Source organism: Nanorana parkeri, unplaced genomic scaffold (genome assembly GCF_000935625.1).
Source record: "Nanorana parkeri isolate BGI_ZX_2015 unplaced genomic scaffold, ASM93562v1 scaffold569, whole genome shotgun sequence".
Classification (NCBI taxonomy): Eukaryota; Metazoa; Chordata; class Amphibia; order Anura; family Dicroglossidae; genus Nanorana; species Nanorana parkeri.
This window is the reverse complement of record NW_017306837.1, coordinates 188,112-201,644: the sequence shown is the minus strand read 5'-3', so window position 1 is coordinate 201,644 and position 13,533 is coordinate 188,112. Positions and strand designations below refer to the sequence as shown.

Sequence of the window (13,533 nt, the reverse complement as noted above, 5' to 3'; positions counted from 1 at the left end):
CGGTGGTGCAGCCGGTGCAGCCGCCGCGGGGCCCAAGGCAGTTAAGGGGCCCACTGAGATCCGCTCTCGGGGATTTTGGCCACTGGGCAGAGAGGACTGAGCGGGCCCCTTAAAGACGGTGGTGGCGATCATTCTTTTGCACAGCCGCTTCTCAGAAAGGGGGCGGGTCCTGTGACTCACCTCCTCTCCCGGCCGCGTCCCTAGTATTATTACAGGGACATGTAATGTCATTTAATTTGAGAAATGGATTATATTAGGGAACATTACACCGTATTAGAATCTGTTTCTCTGATTAAATGATTACAGTTGTCTTCTATCCAGTCTATCCAGCAATAGGCTTGAAGCCTGAACAAAGTATTGCAATTTCTGTACTCATTCACTAAGGGTAAAATGTAAATAAAAAGACCAGACTTTGGAAAAAGTCCTTTAACCACTTGTTGACCAGGTGTTTACACCCCCTTCCTGTCCAAGCCATTTCTCAGTATTCAGCGCTGCAGTACTTTGATTGACATTTATTCCGTCATGCAACACTGTACTGAAATGAATTTTATACCATTTTTTGGGGACACATAGAGCTTTCTTTTGGTGGTATTTAATCACCACTGAGGTTTTTATTTTTTACTTTATAATGAAAAAAGTATCTAAAATTTTGAAAAAAAAATGTTTTCCCTACGATATGTTATAAAACATTTATTATTACCCATATTTTTGGTAAAATATAAAAGACGGGGTCAGGTCGTGTAAATAGACACCAAACATGTCAAGCTTTAAAATTGCGCGCACCTGCGAAATCGCAAAAAAACTACCATACCCGAAATTGGCCACAGGCGACGCTTTAAAAGCTATAATCGCTCATCAGTTTAGTGTTATCAGTGATTGGTGGCCCTAAAATGATTGCTCTCACTCTGATGTTTGCAGTGTAGTCGGGTCTGGCAGCGGCGAGCGTGAGGTGGGGAGGAGGTGGGGAGGAGGTTGACAACTTTTTCAATAATCGATTATAATCGATTATGTCGATTAGTTGTTGCAGCCCTATTGCAGTGATATGTAACATGTGCCACGGAATTGGCGCAACTGTCGTTTTCGCACGTATGCACACTCAACGCATGTTTGCATGTGTAAGTGGGGACGAGGGACTTACATTTTTTTTTTAATTGCTTTGATTTGTGACTTTTACATTTATTTATTTTTTGTAACTTAAATTTTTTCAAACCTTTTTTTCACTTAACTTTATTGCTATCATTCAGGGGAATAACAAGCCCCCTACATGATAGCCAATTGGCAGTGACAGGTCCTCTTTATGGAGACATCAGGGGTCTTTAAGACCCCTAATGTCACCTAGGGATCCCCAGTGAAGCGGATGAAGCAGAGACCTACTTCACTAGCTTCTCTCCGGCTTCTGTACTAGAGAGTGAGAGATGAATGCAGAAGTGATGTCATATACATCACTTCCTCCATTCCAACAACAAGGAGGAGATCAAAGGGAAATCATGTACTGAACTCCATTTGATCTCCGGTCACAGAGCTGCTGTGCTGGTCCCGGGCTCACACCGGCACAGCGAGGCTCAGGATCGCCAGCGGCATTACATCACTTCCGGTGTCACTGAGCACATTCTCTGTTTCCTCTAGAGCCAGAAGAAGAAGCTGGTGAAGCAGATCTCTGCTTCATCAGCTTCTTTGGGAACACTAGGTGACATTAGGGGTCTGAAAGACATCTGATGTCTCCTCCATAAAGAGGACCTGTCACATTATATTTGCTATTACATAGGGGGCTTGTTAGCCCCCTATGTGGTAGCAATAAAGTTGAGTGTAAAAAAAAAAAATTGTAAAACTTAAAGTAACAGATAAAAAAAATGCAAAACAAAATGTCAAAGCTCCCCCGCAGCCCACATGCACGCACATACAACGCAAACACGCGTTGGATGCACTTAAGTGCAAAAATGAGCAAGTATCGGAGTGACAGCAATAATTCTAGGCCCATCAATCACTGTTAACACTAAACTGATGAGCAGTAACATCGTTTAAAGTGTCGCCTATGGGAAATTTTGGTTATTGCTGTTTTTTGCAGTTTCACGGACGCACGGCTTGACATGTTTGGTATCTATTTACCTGGCGTGACCCCGTTTTTTATATTTTACCAAAAAATTGGGTATTATATTCTGTTTCTGTGCACTAAATGTTATTATAGTGTATTTTACCCTAAAAATACTTGTTTGATACACATTTGTGCAGTTACTGTGCAACATAAAAAATTGCAACTAGCATCTTTGTATTCTACAGGGCCTCTGCTTTCAGAAAATATATAATTGTTTAGGGGTCTGAAGCTGTTTTGTAGCCAAAAATTCAGATTTTATCATGTGTGTGCAAATGTAACAAATTGCTCCAGACAGCAAGTGGTTAACAAGTCGGTACTAAAGTGGTTAATCTAAATACAAGAGTACAAGTGTAAATGAAGCCTTATTGCTAATAGTCAGCTACACTGTTTATTTTTGTTTCAGTTTTTTAGGCTGCCGATGTTTTGTACGGTGATACGCGCCCTTCCATAAGAAAATGCCAGAAAGTTTCTGTGATGGAAATAATCTGCTGTTAGTTTAGCAATATTGCTTGAACAGCTTTTAGGCCGCCAGCCAATGGCAGTCATGTTGGAGGTATGTGCTGTTGCTAGGTGTGGTTTTGTCAACTTCTTCATAAAAATCAAGAGCCTGACTCTGCAGCCTTCCACTTCCCAGCTTACAAACCATCAGTCACTGCAAACTCCATAAGGTGGGTTTTAGTTTTACTACTTTCTATTAACTCCTTTTGTTCTGTGTAAATGAAAGCTGCATTAACACAAAGAGAAGCTTTAACTGCAGAGGCAACTGGACTTTCTCAATAAAAGAGTGCAAGGGGCAAAGTACAAATCGGACTTCCACCTATTTAAGTCTGATGGTGTGTAACGGTGCGGTACACCTCCCCTGGTGCTATTTCTTAGTGCCAGGGTACATGGTTTTCCGCCCAATATCTAGTTAAAGGTTGTAAGCCTGTGTTTTTGTTGTAACAGCGTGTAGCTGTCTTTTTCAACATCTCCGTTTCTGTATAATGACTGAGTATTAGAAGCAGACAAATAACAAGCTGTAGTTGTGACTCGGCTCAACCATATATTTTTTTTTTTTTAAATGAGGAAACATTAAACCGACTTTGAGGTTGGTTGCCAAGATTCTGTTAACCTTGTACTTGCTGCATTGGCGGCAGTATAATTTTCACCTCCAATGGTGGCATACTGTTGGGAATTTTATGAACATGTTTACAATAACACTTTTAATTGCGAAAGACCAAAATGTCATTTAACTACAACGTTTTATCTCTGTTGTGTCCTTTTTGTTTAAGTGTTCTTGTGACATATTAATGTTCTGCCTGAGGAAGGGGATCCTGCGTGACCCTGAAACATTGCTATTATTATTATACAGGATTTATATAGCGCCAACAGTTTGCACAGTGCTTTACAATGTAAGGAAAATATTACAAGGCAAGGTGGTAAGGAGGGCCCTGCCCATGAGAGCTTACAATCTAATAGGGAGGAGCAAGTGATACATGAGGAGGTAGCTGTGTGGGGATGAATTGTTTGAGAATGTGATGGTTGAGTGGTTAGTTTGAGGTGGGATAAGCTTCTCTGACGCGATGAGTCTTTAGGGATTGCCTAAAGGCAATCGGAGTGGGAGATGGATGGACATGTTGGGGTACAGAGATCCAGAGGATGTCATATGCTGCACATACGTTTGTCTTTTTTGTCCTCTAATTTGGAGTGCTGGTGTCCTATATGAATCTTTATTAATGTTTGCAACTCCCTGCATATATTTTGCATAATTCCTCAACTGTGCAGTAATTGCATCCAGCATGTGCAATATTTAAAGACCTCCAAACTGTCGCACAATCTAGAAGTGAGCACTTCTTGAAGTAGTGCAAAGATAATTGAACTTCATTTCCTCAGGTCAGCTAAGCACTTCAGGGCTATTCAGCTGTCCTCCCAGTAGGTCCCCTGCAAGTTTGTCAGTTTAGAGACCCTTCTCCTTAAAACCGTAAACTAGAATAATACATCTGTCACTATAATATGCACTAAAAATCAGGGATGTGACAGTTTGAGGGCCCATTCAAAACCATGTCTGGGCCACATCCAGAACTTTTTTTGTCTGGTCCAAAAAGCCAATCCATTCATTCCTATGGTCAAACGTGAGGCTAGTTCACACCCCGGCAATCCGTTTCAGAACATTTAAAAATAATTACTGCATGCACTATTTTCTCTGGTCTGGAATGCACCACAATGCATGCAAACACACCATAACACACTGGAATGCACTAGAACGTAATTTGAGACATAAAACGCACCAGATTGCATTAAAAAATGCAGAAACTCAACCAGATCTGGTCTGAAGATGGTGTGAACTAGCCCTAAAAGAAGCCAGTGGTGTAATTAAATTGATAAATGTCCTTCTGTGTCTTAAATGTCAATGGGGGAATTTATCAAAACTGCAGCAGACAGAATTTACAGCAGTTGCCCATAATAACCAATTGGCTTTTCTCTTCCGTTCTCTGCCATGCACAGCTGCTGCAGATTTTGGGAAATACCCCCTTAATAATGTTCATTGCATGGATGTTGGATTGCTTGGAGGATTTGTCATTCATGAGAATACAGCTGGCCATACACCTATAGATTATCTGCAGACTTTCTATGGTCAGATGGAAAAAGTGCAACAGATTCCTCCATCTACCCTGAAGTGTGTGGATGGAGGAATCCCCCACTGGGCCAAGCTTCAGGATCTTGCTAATTGGCTCCGCTTGCTCTCAAAACACCTGCACAATCTGATTGGATGAAGGCATTGTTCAGGTGTTTTGAGAGCCAGTGGGGCCGACTAGCAAGATACTGAAGCTTGGCCCAGTGGAAGATTCCTACATTCACACAGTTTAGAGTACACAGAGGAATCTGTTGCCCTTTTTCCATCTGGCCATAGGAAGTCTGCAGATAATCTATAGGTGTATGGCCAGGTTAAGTAGCCAAGAATTGTGTTGCATGTATGGATTTTTGTATCAAGTTTTCTCTTGAGAAATGTCTAGTACAACGTGGCTTTTGGATTTTTCAGTTTTGCAATTACAAGATCTGTGGGCGGCGGCTCAGGGTGTGTCGTGTCTGTTAATGCCTAGGGCGGCAGATGACATATTCCTTGTCTGTGAGAAAGACCCTTTCATGTTAATTAGTTCTCCTGACACATTAACCACTTTTACTCTACATGCCATTTCTAAGATGACGAATTCTGAGTTTTGCTCCCTGTAAAACTTAAGTGTGTGTGTGTGTGTGTGTGTGTGTGTGTGTGTGTGTGTGTGTGTGTCATTCAGCTTGCAGAAGATCAGATTCCTCTATCCAAGCTAGACGACAAACAGTGACTGCAGCGTATTTATTTTTTTAGTGTAGGTTTGTACTTCTGAGGCTTCAATTGCTGTCTGTCATGTCTTGGTGATCCCTCTGCTCATTTTCTGTCCTGGTTTTGGCTGGAGTTGGGAGGAATTGTTCTTTTGTTGTGCAGTCACACCCAATTCGGAGCAGGGAAAAAAGTTTTTTTTTTTTTCTTTCTAAATGTAATTGTTTTGGCAACTTGGATCATACTTTAATTCCTGGCTGAGTAACAATGAATACCATGTAACTTGATCTGTTGACTTCCGCTTCCTTAGCCTATTGTGTATCCCTACATATTACCTTTTTTTTTTTTTTTTTTAATAGGAATTAAAGGAAACCTGCTGTGATGGAAACATGGGTCAGGTTGGCCCCTAATACTTTGTCACTGACCCAGAAATATAGCTGAAAATAATTTTGTCTTGTGTGTAAAGCATACTTGTTCAGGTCAGTGACCTGAGGTATAGAAGGCACACAGCTAGGCAACTCCCATTCTCCGAAGCAGGCTAGCAATGGCAGCCCACAAGCATATTATGACAAATCAACTTTAAATGGTTGGTCCACTAAAAAAGGTGGTATTTCACCTGTATGTATCCGGTGTGAGTCACCTCTTGGTGGAATGCAGCATTAAGATTTTATACTAAACAACTAATTTAAGCACAAAAACCTAAGCAATACAGTTCCATAAACTCTCCAGCATCTATTATAATCTAAAATGACTGTTTCAAATTAATTTGGCTGATACCATTTTATCCCACAGCTGTTTTTTTTTTTTTTTAATAAATGTGATGTCAAGGGCCCATTCACGCATATATAGTAGTGACCTGCGTCATAGCGCACCAGGTTAACTCGGGTCACTGCAAGGACACGTAGAAAACAATTGTTTTCTATGTGTTCCATTCACACCACAACACGGTTGTGATGGGTGGGACTCTGCAATAAAATGTAATCATGTGGCATTTTATTGCAGTGCAGTGGATGCCAGCACGCTTCTATGCATGAACCTGAATGGAGTGTACATAATTTACCTGCCATATAAAAAAAAAAATTAAACTGACAGCTCAGGCACTGTGTGATGCAATGCCAGACCTGCCACAATGCACTAACTACCGTGACGTTGCCTTTTAAATTGTTTGCTTGGGAGATGACATATTCTAACACTACATTTTGTATATGTAATTATATTGTCCTCCTTCAGCTGCTGCAGTATCTGCAGCCTCTAGTGACAGGGAGTTAAATCTCACAAGGGGTTTCATAGGCTATACCACATCAAATGGGGAAGAGGGTCAGGGGGCTACGAAGGGGAGGATCAAGCGAGGGCCAGGACCACCCCTTGATCTCCAGATGTCTTGGACAGGAGAAAATGTCTCACTTCCATGCCCAGTGTCTTAATGCTAGCTTGGCAAAACTTTGCAGCCGCTCCTATTCCAGCTGGTGAAATCTGCCCCCTTTTTGCAAGTATATGGCCTGTGCTACACCGCAGTGGCTATTATGTTCCCCAGAAGTCCATCATTACCCTCCACCAGCATGTGGCATGTAATGTGTCTGACGCTGGACCACGCTGTCAGTGGGAGGATACACATGATCACGGACACGTGGTCCAATAATCAACGGCAGAGGCGCTACATATCCTTCACAGCAGTTTGGGTGAATCTTATGGAAAAGCAGAGAGAGTGCTGCAACCCAGGATTTTATGTTACTAGATAGATTAATTTATGAATGAATTGCAGTGTAATGCATGAAGTTACTGTCTGTGATTCAGGACTCACTGTTAGATGGACATGATGATATCCTGCAGGTGGAGGATGGATGGTGCTGTCAGCTTGGGTCACGAAAGGCTCCTGTAGCTGGACCATAAGAATATTCCCATAGTATTGGGGTGGTGCATTGCAGCCATGTGTACGGAACATCTGTACACTGGAGATGTAACTACAGTCGGGCACCGTGGCTGGCCAGGCTGGGACCCGTCTGCGGATCGAAGATACCGCTCACAAGGGGTGGTAGGCTGTCAGCCATCAGTGGGTGTGTATGATCGCTGAGATCGGGCACGAGGCTGAAAGACCGGGAGGTCTGTCTCACTGAGTAGTGGGGATGTCAGTCTGGGGGGTTGGCTACGCGTTTCGAGGCTCTATGCCTCTTTTTCAAGCCCGAGATGAATTGACAAGAACGGGCAGGAGATACAGGGGTTTGAAAAAGTGACAGATGGGCGGAGCCTGGGATCGTGTAAGGCTACTATTGGAGGATGGTTTAGAAGAGGTCTGTCATGCCCAAAAAAATATAAAAAAACTGCACCATTTGGCCCCCTTTAAAGTGGTGACTTAAATGGTGAGCTGCATCGAGGCAGGGATTAGTGACATGACCCCTTTTGTGTTCCTTCTAGAGCACACACTACATGACCTAAAAGATGGGTTTGCTACTAAAAGCATTCACTGCAACTCCCAACTTTCATATTTGGTGCAAAGTTCATGGCCTGGGTGGCCCCACATTAACATATTCCCACCTGCCATCACATTTTCATTATTTTTTGTATTTGTTTACCCTTGTAAGGCCATTCCTGCCCAGGGCAAGCATGCCTGGGCAGGGATGTGGCGGCAAAAGTCGCCGGGAGTCTGTTTAAACAGCCCCGATGCTGGCGACGTACACTGTACGTCGTCAGTCACGAAGGGGATAAGTATTTTAAAAATCCAAAATTGAAATTTGTGGTTTGTTTGAGGAAGGTTGCAGAGAAGTATGACCCCTGTAGTGTGTTCAGTGTCAGAGCTTGGGCATGACATGCTGCCATAAGAGGGGAAAAAAGACCTTGAATTTACATGTGGTTATAAAATGTTGCAGAAAGGTTTTGATCACAAGAAAACATTACGTGCAACTCCACACATTAAGTGGTAAGTTCCTGGTCTGGGCTGCCCCAGCCCCCCCATACATTTTTTTAACCACTTGCTATCCAGAGCATTTTTTTACGATTTGCACACATGATAAATCTGACTTTTTGCCTAGAAAACAGCTTCAAACCCCCAAACAATGATATATTTTCTGAAAGCAGAGGCTCTGTAGAATAAACAAAATGTTAGTTGCAATTTTTTATGTTGCACAGTATTTGCACAAATGTTTATCAAACCAGTTTTTAGCTAAAATACACTAAAATAAAAGGTAGTGCACAGAAACAGAATATAATACCCACATTTTTGGTAAAATATAAAAGATGGGGTCACATTGGGTAAATATCAAACATATCAAGCCTTAAAATTGGATTCGACCGTGAAGCCACAACAAACTTCAATACCGATTTTCAAAAGAGGACACTTTAAACGATTTTTATGGCACATCAGCGTGGCAAAACCCAGCCCATCTCCAGTGACATTTTGCTTGATTTTGAAGAAAAGGTTGGCTTATCCCCTTTTATTGGCTCTTCTAAACCAGTAGAGCTAAGACGGGCACTGCATTATACTTGCAAAGAATTCCGTCTGGCGATTTCCTGCAAGGTGAAACATGGAGGGGAAAACCTGAACCTCATCTCTACTTAGCACTTCCTGCAAATCCTCTAATGGAGATTTTACTTACCAGCAGCTACTGTAGAATCTATAATTCTGCTGGGACCAAGCTTGGTTTTTTTTAATAGAAATTGTTTTGAGCTTGTTATATTCATTATTACTTTGTAGACTAACAAGCTTTTTTTTGTTGTCTTTTTGCAGAAACTCAGTGAAACATGTCTTTCATGCAACAATTCCTCGCTCAGGCTAATTTTCTAGAAGCTGGACCAGAGGTAGTGCCTGTACGTTGGCAGCAAATTTTTAAAATTATTGATGTTGCCTAGCTCATGTGTATTGATGTGCTAAAATAGGCATTTCTTAACTGTCTTAACTTTTGTAATTTATAGCCCCCTGACTGAAATTTGCTAGGAATACCAGGTACAATACTGTCGTAGAAGCTGACATAAAATGGCTCTTCTCCAAATAATTTCTGGTGGAAGAACCACATTTACTGTTATACACCCCAGGGCTATTGCCTGTAGCAGCAAGATGAGGAGAGAGACATTGAAACATAATCTTTTATTCATTTTGCTTATTGGTCAAATAATGGACTTGTGATTCCTGTAAAAAGGTGATGAAGGGGCCACATGGGAAAGTAACAAGATTATTTGACGTTCCCATAAATTAAATCATCTTGTGCAAACATTATAGATCAATTATGTAGTCCTCTGCATGTGGAGTGATATTGCTTTCAGGCCATAGCGAATAAAGCAAGTAGTTCATACAGTATTTATTTTGTAAGAATAAACGTGCAACATAAATGTGGACAATCTGGGTATGCTCTGTACAAAGCCACATCAAATTTTGTTCAGAACAGCATGAACCCTAAATGTATCCCTGTTGCTGGGTGAACACTCACAGCCATATATAAATGGGTGTAGTTATAATTCGCATCCATCCGCTATTAACATTAAATGACAATCCGTATCCACTGAACAACCTTGCTTTATTTCAACATTTAATGGCATTTTGAGGGAAGCAGTGCAAATAGTAATAGTGTTAGTTTGCAAATCAATCTACAAAATATAATGATGAAAATGGTTATTGAACTTTGCACAAAGTCCATCTGGGTATGTCTTTAAAGTGACATTAAACCCTCGATTTTTTTAACATAAACCAATACTGTAATGTGTGCCTTACTGTAATCCATGGTTGTTTCCCTTCTCTTTGCTGCTCTTTTTTAAATCCTCATGTCTTTTCATGCTCTGCAGAACTTCCCTTTGCAGCTCAGGGCCTCTTCCTGTAGTGCTGGCTCAGGTTACAAGCCTATAGAAATGTATACACAGACACCATATATCCATTCCTGAGACAAGGCAGTCTGCTGCAAAACAGAAGTTCTGCAGAGCATGAGAACAGATACAGATTTAAAAGGATGAGCAGCAAAGAGAAGGGAAACAACCATGGATTACAGTAAGGCACACATTGCAGTATTGTTTTATGTTTAAAATCTGAGGGTTTAATGTCACATTAACTGAATACATTATCTAATGTGAATTTTGCAGATAGCGGACTGCATTGGATATAATCTGTCTCTTAAGAACTGTGTAATCTGTTGCCTGGAGAAAACAAATGGCAATACTCCATTGCAAGCCTGGTATTGCTGAACTGTTTGTATTCATGCCCAATGGTGGTAAAAGTATATTGTATACTGTCAAAGCATTGCTGGCAAACGCAGGATAGAAGGGTTGTCCCTTGGGCAGAGCTCTTGAACAAAACTCTCATACTTAAAATGCAGAAACACTGCAAGCCAGAATGAGGCGTGTGTGTGTGATTAAAACTCTTTTGATGAATAGTGTGCACTGCACTACTGCTCATAAACGTGCATAAACTTCCAAACAATGTGTACATTTTCATACATTTTCAAACCTAATAATCAATATGACAATATTCAAAAATAGACCTTAGTAAAGCCGTATAAAGTGCTTTTGTGCAAAATCCATATTGTGACAATGATCCTCTGACATAAAGTGCTCCCAACTCCCGGTGTGTTAAGGTAACTGAGAACACACTCACCAGAGATCCATGGCCATATATCTCAATGGTCAAACTTAATTGTGGTGAGTGTCTTTTCATAGATGGGATATTCATTCTTCTGATTAAATAAATCCTTTTCGTTTTACACGGCAGGCGCCACTCACTTAGCGAGGGGAGAAATCCAATATAGAAGAGGAATAAATGCGCCAAATGGTGAAGTACGTTAAACGGAATTTATTGCAACAATAAAACACACTTACAAGATAGCCAGGATGAAATCGCCTTGCAGCAAACAATCGATTCCACCTAAGCAAACCAGAAATCCACCTGCTAGTCACCTATGGTGTAACCTCAGTACGTGTCCTATCCTTTCCTTTTGTTTGCTGCAAGGCGATTTCATTCTGGCTATCTTGTGAGTGAGCGGCACCTGCCATGTAATATGAAAAGGAGGATTTGTTTAATCAGAACTAAAAGGATTTGGGATGCACTCCCCTTTTGGGACTTCACTGACAAAAAGTTGAATTCCCTACTTGGATCCCAGTTTACATTACCTGTTTTGGACCTCTGTCTTGTGTTGATAGTAACTTTGATCTGTCAAATGGAATGGAAAAAATCCTTTGGAGAGAATACCTACACCGTTGGGGAAAAGTGTTATAGGCCCCTGTGTTAGAGCATTTGGAGCAAATGTCTAGAGCCTTGTGCTCTGGCTTGATGGGTTGTTACAAGCCTTAGGGCCCAAAGTCAGAGGTCCTCCGTTAAACCTTCAGCATGAAGGTGCACCGCTACTTCTACAGGTATTGTGTATCCATGGTATTTGGTTGCTCAGGAGATGTGCCTTTTTAGCTCAGACTAAACTCTTAGGCACAGCATCTCTTTCAGCTGCCCCTTATTATGTCTTATGTGCTACTACACATAGTTGTGTATCTACCCTTGGTTCCCCACATCCTGTTCTAGGTGGGAGCTTGCCTTTGGCAATTATTCCCTATAGTGATTCTCATTCCTCTTTGTCAAAACCTTGTGTGTGTGTGTTTTCCCTCCTTGTTTTGGCTCGCAGCTGCTCAAAGCCGGCTCAATGTATTCTCAGTTCCAAGTCTTCACTTGGTGGTTTCTTCTATTGCCATCTGAGCATCAGGTTGATTTTTCTGTGGCCTCTTATCTGGTTTCCATCAATTGGTGCTTCTGGATGTCCTCTGTTGCAGACTGTTCCTGGTTCCATCTTGGATCCATCAGTGGCTCTTGCCCATCCTGCAGTTGACCTCCCTTTGGGTGTCCTGGCTGTTTCTAAATACCTGTGTAAATACAGTTTGAGCACTTGGCATAAAATCTATTTATTCAAGTCCATTGAGGGACACTGGTTCCACATTTCTGTACTTGTTGGCCCTGTGCATTGCTTCCTCCAAAAACTGAGGCATGCTGAGTAGAGAAGGGCCTGACTTACTATTCTGTTGCCAGTGTCCCAATCTCCTGAAGGGGGCAGTAAAACCTGACTGTTTTGGAATTTCTGTTACTTTTTTAAGCATTATAATATAGCATTATATCTTTTTAGAAAAAAATTAGTAGTAAATAGTCATCATATGTTGTTGTTTATGTTCATCCTGCATTAAAAAAACATATCTATTACCTTTTCACTTGTGATATACCCATCAGGATATTACTGAGAGGTATATCTGTTCTGGAGGTAGATATGTTTTGTTAATAAAAAAAACCTTTTTAGGTTTAATGTTAACTGATGAAGAAATATTTTGATTTATCACTGTATAAATATTCATAGTGGAGCAAATTAAATTTGCTCTAGCATGTGCCTCAAATAAAAGTTTTGTCAAATGAATTTGGGTGTGGTGTCTCCTCCTCTGGCATCATCAAAGCTGCATATCGCAGCAAAGCTAGCCTTGTATTTAAGCAAGTTTTAGCTTGATTGTTTTTCATTCGATTTGTTTGCCGCTAATTTGGGTTTGTCAGGAGGTAAATGGGTATTTAGCCAAGTTCTTGGCATATAGATATGAGAAATGACTGGTAAAGCTAAATTCCAGGGAGATCTAAAAGACACGGATTAATGCAGCTCTGTTTGAAAATAATATATTTTTTTTTAATGCAGTTGGTAAGTACCTAGATTTGACTTGGTATCCACCTCTTGCAATTCCTCTATACAGCAGCATTTAAGAGTGCAAGGGGCATGAATGGGAGTCAGTCGGGTGTGCAAATGTATTGACCAGGAATGTACTAATGGTAAGAGTCAAATAAGCAGAGAAAACCTCAAGATTCCACTGCTTTCACTGTCCAGTTTGCAGGCTGGAGGCGAAGAGATGGCAAAACCATATTCTTGAACTGTAAGTGGTGTCATTCACCTGACTGTTCTGTGTGGTAGGGCTGTGTAGATTTAATTAGAATGGACAAATAAAAAATCTTTTAGCGGTTTAAACCGCTTGAATATGTATTTTGGACCATTATGACCTGGTTTCCTTTCCACTCCTCATGTTTGTGACATTTAAGGAAACGTGTACTGAGAAACCTATAGCCTATATACCTCACCAACTACAACCGTTTCATGCTTGGCTGTTATGCTCAACTGGTTGCAATATTTTCCCTGACTTTGAATAAGTATAGTTCTTGCTT

General features: G+C 41.1%; 1 protein-coding gene across 1 annotated transcript in view; it reads left to right on the top strand.

The window, feature by feature from the left end:
• The first annotated feature begins 2,672 nt into the window (after positions 1-2,672).
• LOC108791711 (annexin A1-like) overlaps positions 2,673-13,533 on the top strand; it is a 30,836-nt gene continuing 19,975 nt past the window's right edge. Inside the window, exons 1-3 of the mRNA XM_018562269.1 lie at positions 2,673-2,760; positions 8,993-9,004; positions 9,120-9,188. Coding sequence (XP_018417771.1) covers positions 9,123-9,188 — 66 coding nt within the window. The 5' untranslated portion in view covers positions 2,673-2,760; positions 8,993-9,004; positions 9,120-9,122. The remainder of the gene's footprint in view (positions 2,761-8,992; positions 9,005-9,119; positions 9,189-13,533) is intronic.